General features: G+C 43.9%; 1 protein-coding gene across 3 annotated transcripts in view; it reads left to right on the top strand.

Annotated features, from left to right (window-relative positions):
• Positions 1–18,199, top strand: part of LOC311106526 (serine/threonine-protein phosphatase 2A 56 kDa regulatory subunit gamma isoform-like) — a 52,046-nt gene extending 33,847 nt beyond the window's left edge. For all 3 annotated transcript variants that reach the window (XM_084148888.1, XM_084148887.1, XM_084148889.1), the window contains 12 exons: positions 7,738–7,848; positions 7,984–8,076; positions 8,252–8,382; positions 8,922–8,981; positions 9,085–9,193; positions 9,408–9,461; positions 10,663–10,833; positions 10,992–11,119; positions 11,295–11,396; positions 11,686–11,758; positions 12,301–12,411; positions 15,228–18,199. In XM_084148888.1, coding sequence (XP_084005014.1) covers positions 7,738–7,848; positions 7,984–8,076; positions 8,252–8,382; positions 8,922–8,981; positions 9,085–9,193; positions 9,408–9,461; positions 10,663–10,833; positions 10,992–11,119; positions 11,295–11,396; positions 11,686–11,758; positions 12,301–12,411; positions 15,228–15,362 — 1,278 coding nt within the window. In that variant the 3' untranslated portion in view covers positions 15,363–18,199. The remainder of the gene's footprint in view (positions 1–7,737; positions 7,849–7,983; positions 8,077–8,251; positions 8,383–8,921; positions 8,982–9,084; positions 9,194–9,407; positions 9,462–10,662; positions 10,834–10,991; positions 11,120–11,294; positions 11,397–11,685; positions 11,759–12,300; positions 12,412–15,227) is intronic.
• Positions 18,200–26,884: the final 8,685 nt, after the last annotated feature.

The raw sequence follows: 26,884 nt of genomic DNA, 5'->3' as shown, positions 1-26,884 counted from the left end.
GCCTGCCTGCTGTCTCTTCGCTAGTTTATGTTCAGACTTCGGTCTGTTGCGAGTAGAATATCCTAGCCTATTCTGGCATCGACGGCTTTGGGCCAGTCTTGCGAGCACGGGGTAGCCTACTCTAGGGTTGGGCGGTATCCAGATTTTCATACCTTGTTATACGATTTCTTTACCATACCGGGGAATATGGTATTACCGGGGTGCAAACAAGGGGCGCTATTTCTTTCCAGACCAACAAAAAACACATTTATATTTTTTGTTGTTGCACAAAACAAATGTAAGCAGCAGGGATTTTGATCCAGGAGGGGATTGATTGTCTCCGCTGTAAACAAGAAGCTTGATCTTGCAAGCTAGCCACTTAGCTAGCAAGTTATCAAACAAAATGCATAGTTGGAGCCCCGAGCTGGAGATATTTTAGTTGGCATATCTTAGATTGTTAGCTTATAGTTTCAAGCAGTGCTGTAGCACGCAAACCCTCCCCAAATGGGTATTTTATTATTATAATATTTTTATAAATGTTACGGTATTGAAAATCATACTGTCAGTATTTCAAAATGCCCCGGTAAACGTTATAACCGGTATACCGCCAAACCCTAGCCTACTCTTTTGTTTTAGCCTCATATGAAAATACAGTAGGCTATCGGTAGCCAGTATCGATTACGCTTTTCAGACAATGGAATGTGGCCCGTTGAAAGAGCTGCGGCGTGTTTGTCTGTTAGGGTAGACTACACTACTGTTTTTTAAATGCCGACACGGAACCTTCTCTGTTGAGATGAACTAACATTTTACTTGTCTTTTAAAGGAATAGCGCTTCTGAAGCAGGACTAAAGTCCATCACTAGGCAACCAGAACTGTCAATCAAATCATTTCAAGCTGCTTCTCGCAGATCACTCTCTCCTAAAAAAGTACTTTAAAGTTAAATACCGTGACTTACCAAGCCATTTAGTAGAAATAAAACATCTAACTACCATACCATTAAACTGCATAAAAACAACAACACAGCAGCGTTTATTGTTGTCAGGGAAAAAATACAGAACTTTTTACGCCGGAGCAGAATTCTACTGTCTGAAAAGGTACAGACATGTTGCTGAACTTTTTTTTTTTGGCTGAAAAGTTATCAATTGTCGCTATTGACATGTAACTGTAGCTGCGTTCTATGTCTGTAAAGTGTTGTGGTAGATATAACTTCATTGCCTGGCTCTAGCGGTCATACGTAATAGAAGCATTATTCTGCATTGTAAATTGATGTGGAGTTTTCTGATAGTTTCTTATCGTTTTAACAGAAAACCGATAAACAAATGGCTGTTTTAAACACTAAGCAACATTTTCCATTCGTCACATCCCTAATTGTCCTCATAAACTTGCTATCAATGGTCACCAAAGATGATCCTCGGTGATGTTTGTGTTGCAAACGCGTTTAGTATCAGTGTTCGTAGGCCCCACACAAACAACCATTTTGTGCAGGGTTCTCTGGCTTGAGTGACTTCATAACCCTGCTATCCTCAAGTGGTCACGAAAGCTATAAGCCATTTCAATCAATTAAGCTGTCACAGAGAAGCTTTCAAATGGCATATTCCACATACCACAAAGTTTCCACATTTCTCAGTCTCACGTTTTTTGTCGGTTGCCTTTTGCAGAAATACTTCAGGTTATTTCAGTTCTATTTAGGCTAGATGTTGTCTTTTAGTTCCTGAGGCATAGGCACGTCCCATTCCCTACCATGTGAACTCTGTGAACCCAGGGCATGGCAGAGTGGAACTGCTTTACACACACTGAACTTGAATCTGTTACCCAGAGTCAGGGGCGGGGCCTACTTTGTTATTCTATAGTATGGCTAGCAGTAGGCCTATTGTCTACCTAGCTAGCTGTTATCAGCCAAGGGCTAGCACTGTGGGCTCAATATCTGTGTTACATATTACTCAAATCAAATTGGTGTGAAAGTCTGAACTCATCCTTTGTGGGTTCGTCATCATGGGCTCACCTACCTCTATAACAGATATACGTGTTGCCCCTTCAGTTCAGCCCTGGTTTAGCAGACCAGGCAGACTACTAGCTGTAGTGGAGTGAATTAAATACTGGGTCTGTGTATTAGCCTAAATGTAAATGGGTCCATTGAGGATATGGCTGGGGATATGATGTGTCGTGGTGCTGCCTGCCTGCCTGGCAGCCAGCCAGGTCTGAATTTAAATGGCCTTTGATGTTTATCAAAGCAGGCTTCAATGTCACGCAGGAAACCAAGGATGATCAAGGTGCAAATGTCCCCCCATTCTCCTGATCCTGCCTCTATTTGATCAGTGTAGCAGAAAATGCAAGGCTGCTGCCAAATCAGCATAAGAATATACTCTAGGTTTACTTTAGTTCTCCCCTTCCTGAATCCTTCACTTTGATGTGTTCACTGCTTTTAACATCAAAGTATGGAGAGGTGGACTCTAAAGGGTGTGTTCTTTATGGTTAAATAGACCACGAACGACGGCTCTTTGAGAGAGCTCAATATTGATAAGTGCACTATTGTTAGACTGTATCAGCGTCAGATTGGTAAAGCGCTCCCCTGTTTGTGACTTGGTGGTCCATTAGACTCACCACACATCAGCTAGAGAGGGGATGATTAATATATGCCAATTAGGAATGAGGGGGATGATACGGTGGCCATGACGAAATGGGGCCAGGTTGGGAATTTTGCCTTAACACCAGGGTTAACACACCTACTCTTACGATAAGTGCCATGGGATTTTTTATGACCACAGACAGTCAGGACATCCGTTTTAATGTCCCATCCGATAGACGGCATCCTATGCTGGGCAATGTCCCATTCACTGCCCTGAGGCATTGGGATCTCCTTAGGCCAGAGGGGAGAGTGCCCCCTACTGGCCCGCCAACACCACTTCCAGCAGCATCTGGTCTCCCATCCAGGGACCAACCAGGACTGAGCCTGCATAGCTTCAGATGCAAGCCAGCAGTGGGATGCAAGGTGGTATGTTGGCTTGGAGAGGTGAACAAAAAGAGTAGCCTAAGCGTCGGCTGGTAAAAAAATAAAGATGTCTGCTGCTCATTGGTTGAGGGAGGGGGGGGTGGGGGCTGTAAATGCCATCTTAAAGGTCCTGACATCATTCTCCTCCTGTGCTCTCTAGTCTGCTACTGGTTTGTGCTTGGCTGCGTTGATTGAAAAGGTTTTTAAATGTGAAAATGATGAATACGTAAATGATCAAGAAGATACAGGCTGATGGGTGAAGAGGTCAGATGAAAATCTGTACTGTTCTCTTATATTTAGTTTTATTCACAATACACATGCAACAAAGGGTGTTTCTCAATATGCATACTGCCGTGCTCTGCACTCCCATCCTCAGTGCGTTCTTCGAGGACATTTTCTTGAGTACGTTCTTATTAGGACGAGAGTGTGGAGAAAGCATACATTTTACATTTTGAGAAGCATTACACACTCTCGTGCTAATGCATTACCATTGACCTTTTTAGAGTAAATTGCGTCATCAACATGTCGGTTGATAATCTATGCTGGACTTTCCTGGATCACGACTATCCTCTGTAAATGTTATGCGTCAAACATTTGTAGATTTAAACATCTGATTTTGTTTCATATTGCATTATTGTCAGTAAAGCAAATTGAGACTGTTAATCAGTTTGTATTATTTAGCTACATAGACTAGTGTTGCACGGTATACCGGTACCAGGGTAATATCATGGTACCAAAACCTCATGGTACTTAGAATACCGTAGTACCGTTTCATATGATGCTACCACATTTGTAGTCCCTACCGGTCTAAAGAACCCGCTGGTGCCTGTTTTATATCATGTTAATAGTCTGTTTTGTTTAGAAATTCAGTTGAATTTAAGCAACAGCAACTAGTCTCTTGTATGCGCCGATCCAATAATGTCTGCTTCACTTTCATGCGCCTGTCACGTGGCAGCTGTAATCAGCTGGCAGCTGCATCCCCTTCCAGCCATCACTCACCTGCATCTCTGTCCGGTCTTCCTGCGCATTTATTCCGCCATCAATTTTTTTATATAGCCATGATGGTGAACGGGGATGCAGTCCCTGATGAGTCTTCTGTTACATTTGATACATTGGAGCAGCGTGCAGAGCAAGCAAAGTTGATACATTGTATAATTTCATCCTTGGTATAACCAAGAGCACAGGCCAGTCTGAGTAGACTTTGCAAGTTCGCTGTCTCACAGCCTCAGACTGCCAGAGAGGACAAATACGGCACAGCTTCCCGAAAGGCATGCTTGCAGCTTACAGCAAAGAAAATGGCTTGTCTCTAGCACAAATGGTAAAAAATATATGACCCATATTAACTTAGCTACCTTTTTAAAATATAATTTCACAAACCATGTTGAAGTCCTTTTGAAACGAATCCCGGGTCTCTAATTATTGGTTTGATAACAAACAACGTTGTTCAGTCATGTTACCTAGCTAACAACCTGCTACCTTGACAGTAGGTCTAGGCAAATTTGATTGGCACAGGAAGAAATGAAAAGGTTCTGCTTCGCTACTCATGAGATGTTTTCAAAAGTAGGATTTATATATTTTTGCCTAATGGAAGCCTAAACTATCTCTTTCTGGTGCTCCTTAAATTATGTTTGGTGCCTAACGTTTTTAAAGTTGGCAGCACTGTGTGTGTGTGTGTGTGTGTGTGTGTGTGTGTGTGTGTGTGTGTGTGTGTGTGTGTGTGTTGAGAGCGAGTGAGACTGAGGGAGGGAGAGCGTGTGGGTCTGTTTACTGAAGAGTAAAGGTTTCATGCAGTGTTCTCCCTGTACTGCCACAATGACATGCAGATCATTATGCATGTATATTCCTCCAGACAAATCACAGGTAGTCCTTTGCAAATATGAGTTATCAGCCATTCTATGCAGTATTCTATTATACAGTGTGAAGTTAAATTCTATGTGTTGAATATCAGTGATATTTTTTTTGTGTACACATGCTCATGTCTTTTAAAAACAGGCTTCGGGGGGATGTGGCAAACAGTATGCTAGACCACTCAGTATCACGGTACTACTCTGTATGGTGATGCATGGCCTGGTATCGTTAATAAAATGTTGGTATCGTGACAACACTAACATAGACAATTGTTTAACGAAAGTAACTAGCTAGCTAACTTTAGCAAGAGACAACTCGTGTTTACTTTATGCATTAGCTTGCAACATACTTTAACGTTAACATAGAACATTAGCATAGTCAATGACCCTACTTGTCTACTAGCAAAAGGTAACTTGCTAGCCAAAAGGTAACTTGCTAACCATGGACGAGGGTTAACCCTCGTCCATGGTTAGCAAGCTGCCCAAGTTAGCTGGCTAGCTAAGCTATCAATAGTCATGATCCATTGCTGCATGGGCTACTACACAGCCTGCAAGTACTCTGTGAACCCTGGGAAAACATGCCAATATAACCTGGTACTAGCTACGCTACAAATACTTACACGAGTCAGTAGACGAGAGATGTGCGTGCCTCAGTCGCCTCAGCACAACTATGCCCTGTAATGCGTTACTGCCTGTAACACTCAATCTGCTGCGAGCCAGCCAGTCTAATGGCAATACAGACGACACAAGACAACTACATAAACAAATGTTTAACTTCAGAATGACCAGTTAGCTATATGTGAATTGTGATAATCTAGCTAGCCAGCTAGTTCTAAAGGCAAAAATGACCGAAAACGAATGTTATGCAAGGTAGATGACTAGCTGTCAATTCTCCGTGGCTAGCTACCAGCTCTTCGTGGCCAGTTAGACCTATTGACTTACTATGGGATTGCATTCTATGCAAACTACAGTGGGTATTGTAGGCAGGTAAACATGCCAAAATTAACACGGTATGTTAAAATATTGATTTCAATAAATTGTCGTCTTTTACGTGGTTGCGTCATACACTGCTCAAAAAAATTAAGGGAACACTTAAACAACACAATGTAACTCCAAGTCAATCACACTTCTGTGAAATCAAACTGTCCACTTAGGAAGCAACACTGATTGACAGTACATTGCACATGCTGTTGTGCAAATGGAATAGACAACAGGTGGAAATTATAGGTAATTAGCAAGACACCCCCAATAAAGGACTGGTTTTGCAGGTGGTGACCACAGACCACTTCTCAGTTCCTATGCTTCCTAGCTGATGTTTTGGTCACGTTTGAGTGCTGGCGGTGCTTTCACTCTAGTGGTAGCATGAGACGGAGTCTACAACCCACACAAGTGGCTCAGGTAGTGCAGCTCATCCAGGATGGCACATCAATGCGAGCTGTGGCAAGAAGGTTTGCTGTGTCTGTCAGCGTAGTGTCCAGAGCATACCAGGAGGCGCTACCAGGAGACAGGCCAGTACATCAGGAGACGTGGAGGAGGCCGTAGGAGGGCAACAACCCAGCAGCAGGACTGCTACCTCCGCCTTTGTGCAAGGAGGAGCAGGAGGAGCACTGCCAGAGCCCTGCAAAATGACCTCCAGCAGGCCACAAATGTGCATGTGTCTGCTCAAATGGTCAGAAACAGATTCCATGAGGGTGGTATGAGGGCCCGACGTCCACAGGTGGGGGTTGTGCTTACAGCCCAACACCGTGCAGGACGTTTGGCATTTGCCAGAGAACACCAAGATTGGCAAATTCGCCACTGGCGCCCTGTGCTCTTCACAGATGAAAGCAGGTTCACACTGAGCACGTGACAGAGTCTGGAGAACGTTCTGCTGCCTGCAACATCCTCCAGCATGACCGGTTTGGCGGTGGGTCAGTCATGGTATGGGGTTGCATTTCTTTGGGGGGCCGCACAGCCCTCCATGTGCTCGCCAGAGGTAGCCTGACTGCCATTAGGTACTGAGATGAGATCCTCAGACCCCTTGTGAGACCATATGCTGGTGCGGTTGGCCCTGGGTTCCTCCTAATGCAAGACAATGCTAGACCTCATGTGGCTGGAGTGTGTCAGCAGTTCCTGCAAGAGGAAGGCATTGATGCTATGGACTGGCCCGCCCGTTCCCCAGACCTGAATCCAATTGAGCACATCTGGGACATAATGTCTCGCTCCATCCACCAACGGATGCTTTAGTCCAGGTCTGGGAGGAGATCCCTCAGGAGACCATCCGCCACCTCATCAGGAGCATGCCCAGGCGTTGTAGGGAGGTCATACAGGCACGTGGAGGCCACACACACTACTGAGCCTCATTTTGACTTGTTTTAAGGACATTACATCAAAGTTGGATCATCCTGTAGTGTGGTTTTCCGATTTAATTTTGAGGGTGACTCCAAATCCAGACCTCCATGGGTTGATACATTTGATTTCCATTGACAATTTTTGTGTGATTTTGTTGTCAGCACATTCAACTATGTAAAGAAAAAAAGTATTTAATAAGATTATTTCATTAAATCAGATCTGTTATTTTAGTGTTCCCTTTATTTTTTTGAGCAGTGTATTTCTGTGCATACTTTCCGTTGAAGCTTGCATCGATACATGCTTCGAAATGTGTACAAGCGGAGTACGCATCCGAGAAGTGCCCTCCGCGCTCCATTTCACATACTTTGATTTGGACTCGTACTCCGACTGGTGCATGCTCCAATTCACGTGCTCAGAGCACGGTAGTATGCATTTTGAGAAACACCCAACATGTCAGTTTACACTTCAATGTCAAAGTGCTGGAGTTGGCCAACCATTGACACCTGCCTGGGATAGTTCTTCCAATAGCCCTGATGGTAATAATATGATGTTCTGTGTAGTGACCTGTTTGCCTGTGTCTCTGTCCTTCAGTTTGCAGTGAACATGTTCAGGACGTTGCCTCCATCATCCAACCCCACAGGGGCTGAGTTTGACCCGGAGGAGGATGAGCCCACACTAGAGGCCGCGTGGCCACACCTCCAGGTATACGTTCGCGCACACACACGCAGTCACACACACACACACACGCAGTCACACACACACACACACAAACAAGGAAATGAACACACGCACCGTTTCATACCACTGATGTGTACACCTCTGTTCCTCTTTCTCCAGCTCGTCTACGAGTTCTTCCTCCGGTTTCTAGAGTCTCCAGACTTTCAACCAAATGTGGCCAAGAAGTATATCGACCAGAAATTTGTAATGCAGGTAACTAGGCACTGGTCCTTTCTCACTGGAAGTAAAGAAACAGGATGTGAGATTATGTGTGTCTGTCGCCGAGTGTGTCTCCGTGTGTGCATCTCTATGCATTTATTTTTTGCGTGTGGTCTGTGTGTGTGAGAGAACAGGTGATTTAATGTCACTACATGCGTTGTCTCTACAGCTATTGGACCTGTTTGACAGTGAAGACCCCAGGGAAAGGGACTTTCTAAAGACAACTCTGCATCGCATCTACGGCAAGTTCCTGGGCCTGAGAGCGTACATCAGGAAACAGATAAATAACATATTCTATAAGTGAGTAAATGGTCCTAATACTGCACTATGAAATTGTATTGTCATACACTGAGTGTACAAAACATTAAGAACACCTGCTCTTTCATGACATAGACTGACCAAATGAAAGCTACGGTATGATCCCTTATTTATGTCACTTGTTAAAGACACTTCAATCAGTGTAGATGAAGGGGAGGGGACAGGTTAAAGAAGGATTTTTAAGCCTTGAGACAATTGAGACATGGATTGTGTGCAATTCAGAGGTTGAATGGGCAAGACCAAAGATTTAACTGCCTTTGAACAGGGTATGGTATAAGGTGCCAGGCGGATCGGTTTGTCAAGAATCACAACACTGCTGGGTATTTCACACAACAGTTGCAGCTGGGGGTGCAGCTCAATATTAGGAAGGTGTTCTTAATGTTCTGTACACTCAGTGTCTGAGTCGTGTCATCATTGGAGACACTTGACATGACGAATGCCAATGTTTAAATATACCATTTATTTAACTGCTCTGTTTTGCTTTCGTGATTTTAAATGACATAACTGTCATTTCTTTCCAGGTTCATTTATGAAACAGAACATCATAACGGAATAGCAGAGTTGTTGGAAATATTAGGAAGGTATTTGATGCTTTAATAGTTTTTGTGCCTACATTGTTTTGTTGTATTGATCAGAAGTATTATATTGCTGATCACAACCTTTTCTGCTTCTATCTGTTTGCAGCATAATCAATGGCTTTGCCTTACCGTTGAAAGAGGAGCACAAGATTTTCCTGTTGAAAGTGTTGCTGCCTTTACACAAAGTCAAGTCCCTTAGTGTCTATCACCCACAGGTAGCTATCCATAACTACCTTTGTTTTCGAAACATAATTCCTGTTAATGACCGTACAGTTAAAAAAGCCTTAGGCCTGCTATACAATAAACCTTTTGATTTAGGCCTATATGCGTTATAGGTTGTAATAAGCGTTCATTACAGTTGTATTAAGCGGTGTCGACATGATGGTTGTAGTTAAAATTGCTATTTTGTGTATCTGTTTGTCTTTCTAGCTGGCGTACTGCGTGGTGCAGTTTCTAGAGAAGGACAGCACCCTCACTGAACCGGTAAGACATCCCCAACGGACTGCGTGAGATTAGTACTTTGCTCTAATGCTGGCTTAGGGTTAATGTGTGAATCTTCTCCATAGACAGTGATGGCTCTGTTGAAGTACTGGCCAAAGACCCACAGCTCTGTGTGTGACTAGTTAGACCCACAGCTCTGTGTGTGACTAGTTAGACCCACAGCCCTGTGTGTGACTAGTTAGACCCACAGCCCTGTGTGTGACTAGTTAGACCCACAGCCCTGTGTGTGACTAGTTAGACCCACAGCCCTGTGTGTGACTAGTTAGACCCACAGCCCTGTGTGTGACTAGTTAGACCCACAGCTCTGTGTGTGACTAGTTGACCCACAGTCCTGTGTGTGACTAGTTGACCCACAGCCCTGTGTGTGACTAGTTGACCCACAGCTCTGTGTGTGACTAGTAGACCCACAGCCCTGTGTGTGACTAGTTAGACCCACAGCCCTGTGTGTGACTAGTTAGACCCACAGCCCTGTGTGTGACTAGTTAGACCCACAGCCCTGTGTGACTAGTAGACCCACAGCCCTGTGTGTGACTAGTTAGACCCACAGCCCTGTGTGTGACTAGTTAGACCCACAGCCCTGTGTGACTAGTAGACCCACAGCCCTGTGTGTGACTAGTTAGACCCACAGCACTGTGTGTGACTAGTTAGACCCACAGCCCTGTGTGTGACTAGTTAGACCCACAGCCCTGTGTGTGACTAGTTAGACCCACAGCCCTGTGTGTGACTAGTTAGACCCACAGCCCTGTGTGTGACTAGTTAGACCCACAGCCCTGTGTGTGACTAGTTAGACCCACAGCCCTGTGTGTGACTAGTTAGACCCACAGCCCTGTGTGTGACTAGTTAGACCCACAGCCCTGTGTGTGTGACTAGTTAGACCCACAGCCCTGTGTGTGTGACTAGTTAGACCCACAGCCCTGTGTGTGTGACTAGTTAGACCCACAGCTCTGTGTGTGTGACTAGTTAGACCCACAGCTCTGTGTGTGTGACTAGTTAGACCCACAGCTCTGTGTGTGTGACTAGTTAGACCCACAGCTCTGTGTGTGTGACTAGTTAGACCCACAGCTCTGTGTGTGTGACTAGTTAGACCCACAGCTCTGTGTGTGTGACTAATTAGACCCACAGCTCTGTGTGTGTGACTAGTTAGTTCAATATTAATGTATGGCTCTAATCTTCTCTCCTATAGACAGTGATGGCTCTGTTGAAGTACTGGCCAAAGACCCACAGTCCAAAGGAGGTGATGTTCCTCAATGAGCTGGAGGAAATCCTGGACGTCATCGAACCCTCTGAGTTCGTCAAGGTCATGGAGCCTCTCTTCAGACAGCTGGCCAAGTGTGTGTCCAGCCCTCACTTCCAGGTGTGTGTTTGCTCTGGTTGAACTCAAGCAGAGTGTGTGTGTGTGTGCGTGAGCGCGTTGCACATATGTGTATGTAGTGCCTGTCCATGCTTGTGTGTGTGGTTCTGTGCTATGTTGAAACCTGACCAGGCATCCCTGTCTCCTTATGTGTGTGTCAGGTTGCAGAGAGAGCGCTGTACTACTGGAACAACGAGTACATCATGAGTCTGATCAGTGACAACGCTGCCAGGATCCTCCCTATCATGTTCCCCTCGCTCTACCTCAACTCCAAGACCCACTGGAACAAGTGAGCCACTCAACTACCTACTGCCATGGAGCAGACTCTCTTTCCCTCTCTGTTTACTGCCCTGTGATAGGGAAGTTAACAACACGTTTGTTTTATTGTTATGCACTCCTGGGTCCATATGTATCGTTAATGTGTGTGTGTGTGTGTGTGTGTGTGTGTGTGTGTGTGTGTGCAGGACGATCCACGGTCTGATATACAATGCCCTGAAGCTCTTCATGGAGATGAACCAGAAGCTGTTTGATGACTGCACACAGCAGTTCAGAACAGAGAAGAACAAGTAAAACTCCTTTACCTCTAAACACACACACTGAATAACATATTTGTCATAACTGTTCATTCATTCGCAACATCCACCCACATAGTTTCATTCTATGTCTGTCTCCACTTAGCAGATTTAATCTTGAAATGACTCTGAAATGACTGTTCTGCTGTCGTCTGATCTCTGTTCCGCTGTCGTTGTCTGATCTCTGTTCCGCTGTCATTGTGTGATGACTGTTGATCCACTGTTGTTGTGATGTCTGTTCCCCTGTCACCCTAAACCTGGCGTTGTGTGTGTGTGTGTGCAGAGAGAAGGCCAAGTGGAAAGAGAGAGAAGAGGCGTGGGTGAAGATTGAGAATCTGGCCAAGTCCAACCCTCAGGTGAGCTCTAAGCGTCACTCCTTGTGTGTGTGTGTTACTCCAGCCCTGTTGTCTCTTGCGCTCTCAACCATTTTATATTTTAGTCATTTAGCAGACGCTCTTATCCAGAGCAACTTACAGTAGTGAGTGCATATATTTTCGTACTGGTCCCCTGTGGGAATCGAACCCACAACCCTGGAGTTGCAAGTGCCATTCTCTACCAACTGAGCCACAAGGGATCAACCCAGTAGTATTGCCGCTAGTCCTCCACCACAGGACAGCCCAGGCAGCACCAAATAGGTAGGTGTATTCTATGGCTGTTCTGTGTCTATGGCTGTTCTGTGTCTATGGCTCAGAGCCCAACAACAACCTCCCAGCAGAACCTGACACACAGCTAAGGCAGGAAATCATCTCTGATTCATCATCATGGATTTGACCAAATTATCTAAAAGGGTATATAATTATCTTTGGTTCTGGGAGTCCCTCACCTCTCTCTGGCTGGGTTTACTTCCTGGTGTGTCATTATAATCCTCCCCCCTCTCTCTCTCTCTTGCTGTGTTTAGTTCCTGGTGTACGTGGACCCGTCAGACTTGGGTAGTCCTATGGAGACAGACGGACCAATGATGGAGGATGTTAACATCTTGAAGAAGACTATAGAGGAAGAAGCCACACAGGTACTGTGTGTTGTTGGTACAAGGGTGTGTAATGTGTGTGTGTATCTGTTGGCAGGCGGGCTAGCATGCTATTCCTCTGTCGTCCGCCATGCTGTCAGTCAGTGCATTGCATCTAAGCTAACATATGGAATTGTTTTAAGATGGTCATACCAAGGATCATTTAGCTATTAGATTTTTAATTTTAAGGCCCCTGAAGGTATAAAAAAAATATATATAAAAAAATGATTTGGCTTTACTGCTATTAGCCAATAGAAACGGATTGAATAGCAGATACATGGCACAACAGATAGTAAAAGTTAGTTTTTTGCATGTATTTATCACCTTATTTTAGGCACTAAACTATCTCCATATATATACTGACATAATTTTTCTTAACTGGTACCGGGGACATTCTGATGAGGCTTGTGGGCGAGAGTCTCAGCTGTCCACAGATTGGTCATATTAGTGTGTAGCCCAAACCGTTCGGTCACTGCAGACAGAAGTTGGCAGAAGAGGCTGTACCGACTTCAGACGAGTCTTGTGAGGCTTGTGGGCTACCTAGAGCAAAACGGGAAAATACATAGTTTTTGTGAGTCATCTTTCAATAGTGGTCATAATACTTTGTAGGCCAAAGTGTTCAGACGTTTTTTGTGAAAATAAAGATTTTTGGGATGTCTCATGGTCTGACAAACACCGCTCTAGCTCTGCCACCTTTCACCGCAGATGCGGAAGGGCGATATCGGCCGCTGCGGTATTTTGAGACGCAGCCCATGCAAAAAAACGTATCTCTAGCTTAAACAGACGGGGGCGCAGAAATTGTAGGCTAAGGGTTAAAAGACTGGTCGAGACAGACGTGTACGAACAGGAGCAGTGTAGCATGGGTAGGAGTAGAAGTGTGTCACTCACAGCCCTCTCCTGACCCTGTCCCTCTCCTCTCACCTACTGCCCAGGCTGTGTCATAAATGAGCCCTATGGGCCCTGGTCCAAAGTAGTGCACAACATAGGGAATAGGGTGCCATTTGGGACGCAGCCTGGGCAGTAGAGGAGAGGGTCAGGGATAGGGCTGTGAGTGATGTACTTATTAACAGGATCAGATGTCTATAGGCAGGCTCACATTTCTAAGGCAGGGGAGAGCTGACAGTAATGAATACTAGAGTGTATACTTCAGTGTACACTCTACAGCATAATGTACATTTCATACCGGACTACTAAATGGCTAGGACATGATGGATTGGGCTTAGTTGGCTATACAATATGAAGCACTTTGAGTTGTGATCTAGTCAAGACGTGATAGACCTAGTTAAACATTTGTTTAGGGGGATAAGCTCTCTGGATGTGTAACTGTTCCCCCATATCTTGGAGCAGAGGATGTGTGATCAGTCTAATGTCTCGATAAGGCCAGGCATCATCTCTAGCGATCAAACAACTGGAGGTCATTCATTATCAAAGTTGGGAGCGGGAAACGAGGATATACCATAGTGCCCACAAAGCTCATCACTAAGCTAAGGACCCTGGTACTGAACACCTCCCTCTGCAACTGGATCCTGGACTTCCTGACGGGCTGCCCCAAGGTGGTAAGGGTAGGCAACAACAAATCTACCACGCTGATCCTCAACACAGGAGTGCGTGCGTAGTCCCGTCCTGTACTCCTTGTTCACCCACGACTACGTGGCCAAGCACAACTCCAACACCATCATTAAGTTTGCTGACGACACAACGGTGGTAGGCGTGATCACCGACAACGATGAGACATCCTATAGGGAGGAGGTGGGAGACCTGGCAGTGTGGTGCCTGGAAAACAACCTCTCCCTCAACGTGAGCAAGACAAAGGAGCTGATCGTTGGCTACAGGAAAAGGAGGGCTGAACACGCCCCCATTCACATCGAAGGGGCTGTAGTGGAGCGGGTCGAGAGTTTCAAGTTCCTTGGTGTCCACATCACCAACAAACTATAATGGTCCAAACACACCAAGACAGTCGTGAAGAGGGCACGACAACACCTTTTCCCCCTCAGGAGACTGAAAAGATTTGGCATGGGTCCCCAGATCCTCAAAGTTCTACAGCTGCACCATCGAGAGCCTCCTGACCGGTTGCATCACTACCTGGTATGGCAACTGCTCGGCATTCGACCGTAAGGCGCTACAGAAGGTAGTGTGTATGGCCCAGTACATCATTGGGGCTAAGCTTCCTGCCATCCAGGACCTATATACTAGGTGGTGTCAGAGGAAGGCCCAAAATATTGTCAACGACTCCAGTCACCCAAGTCATAGACTGTTCTCTCTGCTACTGCACGGCAAACGGTACTGGAGCACCAAGTCTAGGTCCAAAAGGCTCCTTAACAGCCCTAAGACTGCTCAACAATTAATCAAATGGCCACCGGGACTATTAACTCGCTGTGTATTATCTATGCAAAGTCACTTTACCCCTACCTACATGTACAAATTACCTCAACTAACCTGTACCCCTGCACATTGATTCGGTACCAGTACCCCCTGTATATAGCCTCGTTATTGTTATTTTATTGTTACTTTAGTTTATTTAGTAAATATGTTCTTAATTATATTTCTTGAACTGCATTGTTTTATTAAGGGCTTGTAAGTAAGCCCTGTTGTATTCGGCTTGTGACAAATAAAATGTGATTTGATTTAGCTACTTAGCTGGGATCCTTAATGGTGAAACAGTTATGTCCGTTTGGGATATTACAACAACAAAGAAGTTACTGCAAACAAAGAACCAGTAATTGTTTTTCCTCTGACATCACTGCATGTGCAATAGAACAGCATATTTTTTAGTTTTTGGTATGACTGGAGCGTAACTGTTCTCCCTCTCCCCCCGATAGCTCCAGAGGAACGAGCGTAAGGAGCGTCCGCTGGTCAGGAGGAAGTCTGAGCTGCCTCAGGACATCTCCACCGTCAAGGCCCTGGAGACTCACCGGAGGGCTGAGGACATGGTCACACCACACGATGGACACTAGAGACCACACACACACACAGTACAGACACACACACACACACGCAGTACAGACAGTCAGACATACACAGACACATACTGACAGACCGACACCACATACTGACAGACAGACCAGCCCCCAGAGGCCCAGCACAGACAAGGTCCAGACCAGAATAGAACAAAACAGAATGGCCTAGCTGAAAGAAGCTGCAGCTCAAACAACTCTGCCCAGTCCAACTATGAATTGATCCCCAGTCCGATCAAGCCCTGCCCAGAGATGTCAATGGCACAGGACAGTATGGCACGACCACCAAACGTGACATTGTTTCTCTCTCAAAAGCTTTCTAGAGTGCAGTGATGTTCCCTTCTAGTCATTTCTCTCAGGTCTTCTGTTCTTGTTTTAATTTGTTGGTTTCTTTCTGTTATTTTTCTCTCATTCTAGATGTTATGTGCAATAGGACTGGCAGACAGACATGTATTATAGATGCATACTGTACGTAACAGGCGAAGGAAGAAGCAGTTTTGTCTTCTCTCTCAGCATAGAGAGGAATGCGCAGTACTTCTCTCTCACCTGTTTATTCTTAGTTGCCTAGTTACAGCTGCTATTGCCATAAGCTTCATCTTTCTCTCTTTGTTTCTTGTGTTCTGCTAGGATTGATTTGATAGGAGGTGAAGTATTGGGGACCGTCAAAAGACGTTGTTGTAATAAAGTTGTGTGGCTCTAAACGTGTTGGCCTGAGTGAAAGGGGGGTTCTTCTGTCCTCCACTGGACGTCAGCTGGTCTGTACAAACCTAGTTTGGTGCCAACCTCACTCTTGCTTTTTTTCTTTGCTTTTTTTAACTTATCCACCCATTTTTAGCTGTATGATATTGTAGGCAATAAGTTGTCCCAGGTTTCAGTGTGTGTGTGTGTGTGGTTGGTTCAAACAATGGTTAATGGTTTTCTAAGACTGAGGGCACAGCACATCAATGGTTTTCTGGATCCATTGGAGTTTACTGTCCATGTGAACACGTCAATCCCCATTCCCTGTCAGTCTGTTTTTGTCTTTGTTCATAATCAGTATCGATCAATATATCGAAGTCCTGTCATGTTAGTGTTGTGAAAATTCTGAGGTCTATGTTCTAGTTCAGTGTTTACAGACTCCTGTTGAGCTTTAGTGTGTGAGTGGGAGGAGACGAGAGGAGCTGTACTGGGCTACACACAGAGGAATACTACTCTTCATAACCAAGACCCCTCTCTTTCTGATGTTGCTTTTAAGTAGTAGCCTAGTTCAGTCATATAAAGACCATTCTGTCTGTAGTCAGTCAAAATTGAACACAAGCCTTTCCTTTCATAGTGCCTTTATTGTACAAGCTTCTAAACTGAGAATAGAATAGCAGCGTTATGTGAATGCCAAACCATGTTCAATTTATCATTAGCTTCCCAACAGACCAGAGAGGCACGTAGACACACACCCAGAGTATTCAGTATGTATTTAGGGACGTGTCGAGTGTAAAACGCATACCAGCTGTTTTGTTAAATCTACAAAGCAGATCAATGATTGTTGTCAAGCTAGAGAGGAGTGGAGAAGCCCCAAAGACTTAACATAGAAGCACTTCCTGATAAAACTTGAATAAAAACACAAGATCCAAAATGAGTTGAAATCATTTGTGCTGTCTGGTCTGTTTTAGTTCTAATGAAAAACGTGTAGAGAAGGATGCTCCCCATTCAACCTGATCTTATTCCCCCTGTTCCATTTAGGATGTGTCCCAAATGGCATCTTATTCCCCTAGAGCCCTATGGACCGTGGTCAAAAGAAGTGCACTATATAGGAAATAGTGTGCCATTTGAGACACAACAAGAGTATTGATGTGACGTGTATGTGATACAACACCATTGTTTGAGCCCCCAGACATACATGCACTCTGGCTGTATCCCTGTAGAGAAGCTCTCTGTGTGTGTGTGTGTGCACGCGACACTGCTTCTGGATGTGTGCAGGGTCTTTTCCATTGCCTGCAAAAACTCTGATGTTCAGATTGAATGTGCAAGTTGTAAATATGCTACTATTACTACCATGATCACATTGTTTTGCTGTCTCTTTCTAGATTATTTTCTTTGTCTTAAAGAATAACATTCACCATTCATTTATCCCCCCCCCCCCCAACTATTTTGTTGTAAAATGACTAAAAGTAAGAATAGAGTGCTTTATAGATGGCACAAACAAAACTGGATTGCAGCAGGGTTGGGTCAATTTAGGAAGTAATCTGAAATACCAATTTTCCTCATTGCTTCTCAGAGGAGTATTGGAATTTATTTCAGTTGACTGAATGTAAATGGATCCCTGGCTGTTCCCAGTGTCCTGAGAGCAGAGAGGACTCTGTTGGTGATTGTTGTTCTTCATCAAATTGCTTTAATATTTTAGCTTCTTTGGCGCCCTCTTCATTTTACATATGGTTTTGTTTTCTTTGAAAAGAATGATTCTGAAAGTGTCTTTTGGTATACACCCTGTATTATAATTGCCTCATCTAATATTGTACATATAATGTACTTTTATTTTATGTTATAGCTATTACATGGTAGATGTCATATTTTGTACAGAATGCCCCCTGTGTACAGGAACAGGTTATTAGCTATGACAGTTGGGATGTGGCACAGACTTCAACGCAAAACATGACCTATATGCATTTAGAACCGTTTAGAATTTGGATTCTACAATTTTTTATCGATTTGTAATTCAACATTTTGTTTGTTTCAGCATTTAAAAGTATGTGATGAGATCCTACATACATTAGCATTGTGTGTGTGTGCTTTTATCCAAAATCTCCAGTGGTGTACATCTATCTAGCTGAATATGGTAAATAAAGAGAACATGTGAGTTTTTATATTTTCATCCTAGAACAGGGATAGAGTGCGTTCATGATTTGCCTCATTCCTCCTTGCCTACCCTTGGAAGCCCGTGTGAAGAGATTTGGAAGGATGGCCACGTGAGACTACTCCTTGATGAACTGTGTCCCCTATCCCTCTTATTTAGTTCTGTATCCATGGTCACAGATCACTTATCAAGGTTTCAGACTCCTCTCCATCACAGTCTGGAGATTGCCTTTATGACTAGCCTACTATATCTCCACATAATAACACATCACCCCTGAGAGAATGTTAACATTTAGCAGAAGCTTGTTTTTTAATATTTTTTACAGTAAAAGGCATAAACTGACTTATACCCGAAAACGTTTTTATAGAGGTACTGACTAACGCAGAGTAAACTATAAAAAATAAAGTTGTGAACACTAATTATGCTCCCAAACATTTAATAGTTATTTCCTTTGATACTTTATGCAAACGATACCGATTGCATTAACGGCAGAGCTGTTTTATTGACTGTTCCAATATCTAGCGTACAATTTAGAAATAACCTATTAACATGATGTAGGTAAAGTCTGCAGGTATAATGCATAATATTTTGTGGATAAAAATGGGGTTTAGGTGGTGGGTGTGGTCAATGGTGCAGTCGCTGACCTAAAAATGTAGTGGCTCCTGTTGGCCACAGTGACCAAATTTAGCTGTTTTAAAGCTAATTTCTTGCAATTCAACACATTTTGCCATGTAGTGGAAATAAAATGTTGCAGTTTTAAAGCACATTTTTTCCTTCAATTCTACGCATTTGGCCATGGCTTATGCTATCTGAGTGACTCAAACATAAAATTAATGGCCATGACACAAATACTCCTGAATAACTAGGTTTCCATCCAGTTGGCAACAGATTTTAATGTTAATATTCTAAAATATACATAAAAACAATATGCACATTTTCCCACCAGAGAGGTTTCCATCATGTTGCAGATAAAAGGCTGTGCGTGGTGACGTAGTGCACATAAAAATACCTTTTTGCGGTTAAATTCCCATGTACCGAATAAAAAATAAAAGTTTAATGGGTTTATTATGAGATTATTATGGACAAAAGAGCAAGATTATTATTATTAAACGGCAGCCAATCCTCGATCATGTCACCGTAATAAGACCCTCGATATTTATTGGAAAGGAGCATCGAGCTCATCACCTTGCACTTTCACGACCCGGTGAAGTTCATAACTTATTTAATGTGTAGCCTAATAAACTGCATGCTTTCCTGACGAGTCGTAGTTGGAGGACCACATAACCTGTCATCGCGTGACTCCAAGTTTACTTCGATATGATGGTTATTATATCATATTTGAGCATAAGAGCGTTTCCGCTGACATTTTTCGCATAATTAATTTTACCGACACAAAAAGATTCCAACTTGTCTACCGTATTTTGTTTTGTCGATATTTGGAAAGTTTACCGGAAAATGTTCTGTTTCCACCAGGCCTATCATGTCATTTTTTTTATCCGACGTATTTTTGCCAGCAGCATATCACCCTGCATCCCACTGCTGGTTTACCTCTGAAGCTAAGCAGTGTCGGTTGTGTTCGGTCCCTGGATGGGAGACCAGATGCTGCTGGAAGTGGTGTTGGAGGGCCAGTAGGAGGCACTCATTCTGGTCTAAAAAAAATATCCCAATGCTGCAGGGCAGTGATTGGGAACATTACCCTGTGTAGGGGATGTTAAATGGTTGTCCTGACTCTGTGGTCATCTAAAGATCCCATGCCACTTATTGTAAGAGTAGGGGTGTTAACCCTGGTGACCTGGGTAAATTCCCAATCTTGCCCTCATACCATCATGGCCACCTAATCATCCCCAGCTTCCAATTGGCTAATTCATCTCCTGTGTAACTATTCCCCAGGTTGTTGCTGTAAATGAGAATGTGGTCTCAGTCAACTTAACCTGGTAAAAAAAAGTACTCTCATAAAAATGTTTGATGCCTAACTTTTAGATTCTCCCTGACTGTCTAGCTTTTCTACATACTTTATATCTGATTTTAGTTGTTTAAGTTTACACTGAAAACATTTTTTCATCCCGAAAATTATTTTCTATAAATAATAAATACAATAATTTAATAGTTTGACAGGCTTCCCGGCAAAAAACTTTGGTGGCACGCCCAATACTTTTCTATGCAGAACAAACCCTGATGCAGTTATAATGTATTATGATGCAGTCATAATGCATTGTATGACTTTATTAGCATGTATGACCCCCTTATGTTTTGTCTCATTGTCATGAGTATATTGGAACGTAGACAACGTAGTCGCCTGTCTTAAAAAATAAATAATAATTACACCACCTACGATGTCCAAAAGGAAGGAAGCAACAAGTTTTTTCCAAGCATTGAAACCGGGCCCCAGGATCAAGCTCCCAGACTAGAGCATCCTATTGTAACCCTCTGCTACCGTCTTGTGGTTTAAAATGGTCACTTCTTTATTCACACAGCACCAGAAATCAAATACAAGTAACAAGGAATCTTTAGATCATAGTGAACCAGTGACAATCTGAAGAGATTTGCTACTCTGGCATTTGAAGTACTAGACAAGAGGCCTGTTGCATAAAACTGATTGGAGCTGTCGGGGGTCTTGTTATTGCTTTGAAATACTATTCAAAATTTAGTTAGCCTGTTGCATAAATGGGACGACCTACTGACAGACGAGGACCTAGGCAAAGTCTGGGGGCTTAGTTTACACATTTGAACCAGACCAGGGTCAAATTCATATGTCAAATACTCCAATGTTGAGATTAGTCCAGATTAAAGTCTGTTCACTGACACATTGGGGAAGACTTCTCTTGCAGGTTAGTTACAGCATATCGTTAATAATAATTTGGTGGGTGCTTATATTTGTTCTATTTCACACATGTACAAGTGTGTATTATACGCATATGTGAATTGGAAATGTTTTGCATATCCCAACTCCCCCTGAGACACCCTCGGAGAGTGGAGCCACAGCCAGGGTCAGTCATAATACCCACCAGAGGATGAAATTGTCTTGAAAAATGTTGACAGCAATCAGGACAAAATATGTACCCTGACATCTGCTTTAGGGAGCAGTACATCGGTGGCCAATGATGGTTGCAATTGAGCAATCAGCTATGTGGGTGATTTTAGCATGTATTGATGGTTTAGCGACAGATTACCTTGTGTTCGAACTTCGAATGCTGGCCATTGCTCGTTACAATAGGCCAGCGTTGTCTACAAGCTTGATCGGATTGAATTCCGGCCTATTTTATGTTGGGTTATGTTATGTTATATATAGTATATTAGATATGATGTGATCCAACAGAAGACATTAAGAGGAAACTCTAATCAAATATGAAACTTAATTTTGCAGGAAGGCCTTGTGCAGGCCCTTTCTATTTTGAAACTCACCTCACAGGCTACGTCCCAATGTCCATAGCATACCAAGTCTTAATGTATGCCCAATACATGACCTCTTAAATGGTGTTCTAGTGCATTGTCTTACATCAGATTCCGCCTGCACTGAGGGACGAGCCTCATGCATGAGTGACGCCACCTGACAATGATTCCAGTGTGGATATTGGACCAGAGCCTCACAGTACCAAGAGGCCAAACCTCTAACCTTATTAGTTGTTATCCACCAATATAAGCTTCCAGGGCTGCGTCCCAATTGGCAACCTATTCCCTATTTAGTGCACTATCTTTGACCAGGGTCCATAGGGCTCTGGGCAAAAGGGGTGCACTATATAGTGAATACGGTGCCATTTGGAACGCACAGCTAGATGAGGTAAGTGTATTTCTGGGCTGTGCTGTCTAGCTGGTGGTGTAGTGGGCCAATTGGCCACACAGTGCCAGCCCCTGACTGTTAATTGGTTGTTCCGGGGTCATGCAGTTCTCCAGCGACTTAGAGAGCAGATGGGGCTGACTGTCGCGTGGCGGCCGCCCCTCCTAGGCACCCCTGCTGAGCCCTGCTCTGCTCTGGTCCCACACCATCCATCCATCCAACACACGGACCGACACGCTCAGCCGCTCAGGGAATCATGTCTATAATGAATATGCTCAATCAACGCCATGATCCTTATCAGGATAATAACAATGATTATTATGGTGATGATGGTGGATATGGTTATGATGATGATACATACAGTAATTCTTCATTTCGTTGTCTGGTGGTAACCTAGTCAGAATATACTTCCATATTGTGTCGTAATAGACAGTGTGGATCACTCCCAGTTAGAACAACATTAGCCACAGGCTAACCTCAGTCTGTGCCATAATCATTCCTTTATGTAAGTGAAAAGAGTGTCCGCATTTGACCCTTTGGAGGTGTTTATTAAAAACAAATAATTAGCTTTATCATCGACACATTGCTTGCCATTTATCCCAAAACAAATGTTCTCTTTGAGGAATCTGAGACGTGGGAAAATATGTCAACGGCTGGTTGTCTAAATGAGTATTTTTCTCTGTCTCTCTCTCTCTCTCTGGCTCCCTCTTTCTCTCTGGCTTCCTCTTTCTCTCTCTCTCCCTGTAGTTACCCTCCCTCATTCCTCTCTCGCTCTTTCTATCTTTCTCTCTGTCTCTCAGATGAGGTCGTTGAGTTCGTTGAATGTTTTCGCCTTGCTTTGTGTAGGCTACCAGAGAGTTTCAGAGAGGATATACTAGCTGTGTGCATGTTGTCCTGTATACCCCCTCTATCTCCAGTGTTAAATCTTGCTACTGCGGCGCTACCCCAGGTCTCTGTATCCAAAAACATCTTATCACGACAGGATGGTGTCAGCTACTATTGCCATGGAAACACGGCTTAGAACTTTTAAGGGACCCCATTGTGATTGTGTCCAATCATATTTTAGGAAAAGCATTCGACAGTGAGCATTACTTTCGTAGCAATGTCTGTGTTCCTCCCCGCCTCTCCATGACTCAGCACCCCTCTCCAGCAGCTTGTGGATGAATGGGAGATGGAGGGAAGACTGAGGGGGCCAGCTACCCAGGAAAGAGCTACTGAGGACCAGGAAGCTGACTCACACTGCTCTGGGGGTCTGGAGCAGCATGGATGTGACTCCCTCTCTTTTAATTTTCAAAGTCTATCTCTGTCTTTGTCTCTCTCTTTTCATGTATCTGTCTCTATCCATCTCTCTCTGTATTTCTCTCTTGCACAAACATTCTCTCCCTACTTCTATCCTTCCCGCCTCTACCTCGTAGAGCTAGAACTCAGTATAGAAGCAGCGAGTGACTCCATCATAAAGAGATGAGGCCCTCAGCTGTGCTGCTTCGTAGAGAGGGATACGTTTGTTTTCCCTGACCTATTTTCTTTCTGTTCCCTTTGTCATGGGACCATGCGACTCACTCACCACCAAAACAGCTCTCTCTGTGGTCAGCAGACTGACTGGAGTGGTGTGGCAGCAGGCAGGGCCAGGGAGGGTGAGAGACAGGCAGACAGATGAGAGGAGAGGGGGAGGAAGAGAGACGGATGGAGAAAGAGTGAGAAGGAGAGAAAGTGGGAGAGTGAGAAAAAGAGAGCGAGGGAGAGGTATGCAGTTATGACACTGAAAGGGGCGTGAATCGATCTACCCAGAGAGGGAGAGAAAAACAGGGAGAAGGATGGTGAAAAAAAAGGTAGAGCAAAATAAAAATATAAAGAGAGGGGAAAGAGCGAGTGCGCGAATGAGTGGCTTTAAGCGACATACCTAGTTTAGGATACTCTACTTCACCCTGTGCTGCTCTCCTACTTTAATAATTAACCACATTTGTCAGAGAACATAAAAGTTAGCCAGAAAAGAAAGGAAATAATATAATAAGTCTTTAATGGTGCAGGAGAAAGGGCCTTCACTCAGATCAGGGGTTATGTAGGCTCCACTCTTCATTAAAACACACATCAAGTTAAATTGACCCTGAAGAGGGTAGAGAGGGATGCAGAAATAAACAGAGGGAGGGGGAAAGAGATAGAAGGAAGATAAACAAACAAACAAACAAACAAATAATGAGAGAGGTAAAGAGAGAGATGGTGATAGAACGACAGACATGGACACAAGCAGAACAAAAGAGAAAGGGAGAGTGCCCAGCATTGACTTAATATGAGACAAGAACCTTGAGACTGGCTGGCTGTTTTTACCCTGTCTGCTTTTGGTGCAGCCTAGAACCATAACACAAGATGTCTGCTGAAGCTACAGGAGTCCGTCACACTTTACCAAAGCTTCTTTGTCTCCATATTGAATAAAATAGGCTGTAAATTCAGAAACAGGCTTCAAATGGTTATTCAGACTCGGAAATCAGTAGCCTACCTTATTTCAATTAACTATGCCTTTAACAAATAAATGCATTAACCAGAAACAAACATTTCTGTCAGCTACTGTATGCATTTAGCATCTTAAAGAGGTTGTAGTTACTGCTAACAGGTTTTTACCAGATGAAGATATAGGGCTGATGTTGGTGATGTTTTGTTCTGTCCTGAAGGGAGGGCTAAATAGCTACTAATCGGCCATGAAGGAAGTTGTTGTGAAGGCCACACAGGGAAAGGACAATGGATGGAAAGTTGGCACAGTTAATTGGTTTGTGAATCTGCCTTTAGGTGTTCGGATGGTACTCTATGAACTCGGTTTAAACTCAGAGTTCACCCTAGACAAAAAGAAAGCTGCCTGCGATAGGCTAGACTTACAATTCTCACCTTGTCTTTTCCCTTCAGAAAGAGAGTGCCACTTGGCCCTGAAAATAAAAACGACGGCTCAGCTGTGTTCTAGTCTAGTTCTTGAAAATAGAATGGATAATTTACTCCTAATTTCCTTGGAAATGTTCACTGGGAAATGTTTATTGATCAGAGCTGACTGGGTTAATGAATGTCGTGGCATCTTGGCTCCCTAATTTTGTTAGCTCCCTAACTATCCAAGAAAGGAAGAGAGATACATTCCTGTAGTATTACAACAGGCTCATTGTCTGTAACTGCTCTGTGACTTTGTACATTGTAATTACAAAGTAATAGGGCATCATTTTGACAAAGTACCGTTTTTAGTGACCACCACTGGGCAAAAACTGGTTGAATCAGCATTGTGTCCACGTCATTTCAACCCCAAAAATAAATGTGTTGACGATGAATCAACGAGGAAAACTGATCGGATTTGCAAAAAGTCATCAACCTAAGGGTATTCCGTCTTTTTTCCCCCAAACCTAAATCCAATGACATGGTGAAATGTTTTGTTGATTTCACGTTGAATTCACATTAGTTGACAACTCAACCAAATGTAAATCAAAACTAGATGTTGAACTGATGTCTGTGCCCAGTGGGTATGCTGTTGTTAATTGGAACCCTCTTACTTCTTAATAGGAGAAGATGCAACTTCCAGGAACTCTGCTATCTTGATTGGCTCTCCTGTGTCTTCCAGGAGCAGAGAGCACTTCTGTGATTGATGGGTATTTTCTGGCTGAACTCTTTCCCAGGAACCATCTTAAAGATTGATTCCGATTTCCGCCTTTGCCACATTATGAGATTTCACAGTGTGTTCAGTGTTAGGAGGACACCCCGATTTTCCAGGAAATAGATGCCCTTAGGAAACTATAGACATGGGCCCTGTTCTGATATCTGCACTAACATACCACTTAGAATGAAGCTATGTATTGGGCATGCTTTCTAAACGATATGCTAGTGTGTATATTGGAACCTAGCCATGGTTCCTACACTCTTAGAAAAAAAGCTGCTACTAGAACCATAAAGGGTTCTGCAATTGTCCCCATTGGAGATCCCTTTGAAGAACCCTTTTTGGTTCCAGGTAAAAGCCCTTTTGAGTTTCATGCCGAACCCTTTTTACAGAGGGTTCTACATGGAACCCAAAATGGTTCTTCCTGGAACAAAAAAGGGTTCTACCTGGAACTAAAAATGGTTATACCTTGAACTAAATAGGGTTATCCTATGGGGACAGACAAAGAACCCTTTTGGAACCCTTTTTTCTAAAAGTGTAGGAGAAGAGACGAGAGAATATATGATGATATATTTAGAAGACAAGGGGCCGACAGTGTTAGAATCTGAACGATGAGCAATCAGTCCAGGCGAGCTGAGAGTTAGCCACCAAGATCCAATTGGCTGAAGAGGAGCGAGAAGGATGGGAGGAGAGCTGTATTTTGTGCTGGAGTGGGAGCTTGGAGGGTGGGGGGATGTATGAAACTGGGGTGCTGAGAGTTCATCTGAGGTAAGGCGAGGTGAGAGGAGGAGAGCCGCCGTGATCTCAGTTCAGTTGATAAGGGACAGGCAGAGCTGTGTCTGTGTGTGTTGTCTGTCTGTGTGTGTGTCAAGAGGATAACGCTGTGTTGGTCTCCTCAGCAGTAATCCAATCAACAGGGAAGCTGGGACGGCTGACTGTCAGGATACCACAGAGTTACACCAGGACACTCTCCCGCTGTCACCGTCTGAAGCAACACACACACACACACACACACACACACACACACACACACACACACACACACACACACACACACACAGGGACTATGCTATTGTTTACCACAGTCAAATGGGAACAACAACACCCTCTCTGTGTGAGAGTCTGGTGGGTAGGTTATTGTGTGTCTGGCTGCAGCTGCAGCTGTACTGTATGTGGGCCAAAGGTACATTCAGACCACACTGGAAAACCACAGGTATCCAAGACCACACTCTGACTGTCAGGAACAGGAGTAGGCAATCTTACCCTGCCAGGACGTGTGTGTGCGTCCAGTCTTTTTT

This window comes from Coregonus lavaretus, assembly GCF_964263955.1.
Source record: "Coregonus lavaretus genome assembly, chromosome: 31".
Classification (NCBI taxonomy): Eukaryota; Metazoa; Chordata; class Actinopteri; order Salmoniformes; family Salmonidae; genus Coregonus; species Coregonus lavaretus.
Note: the sequence above shows the minus strand (reverse complement) of the source record. Positions and strands in the feature narration are given on the sequence as shown.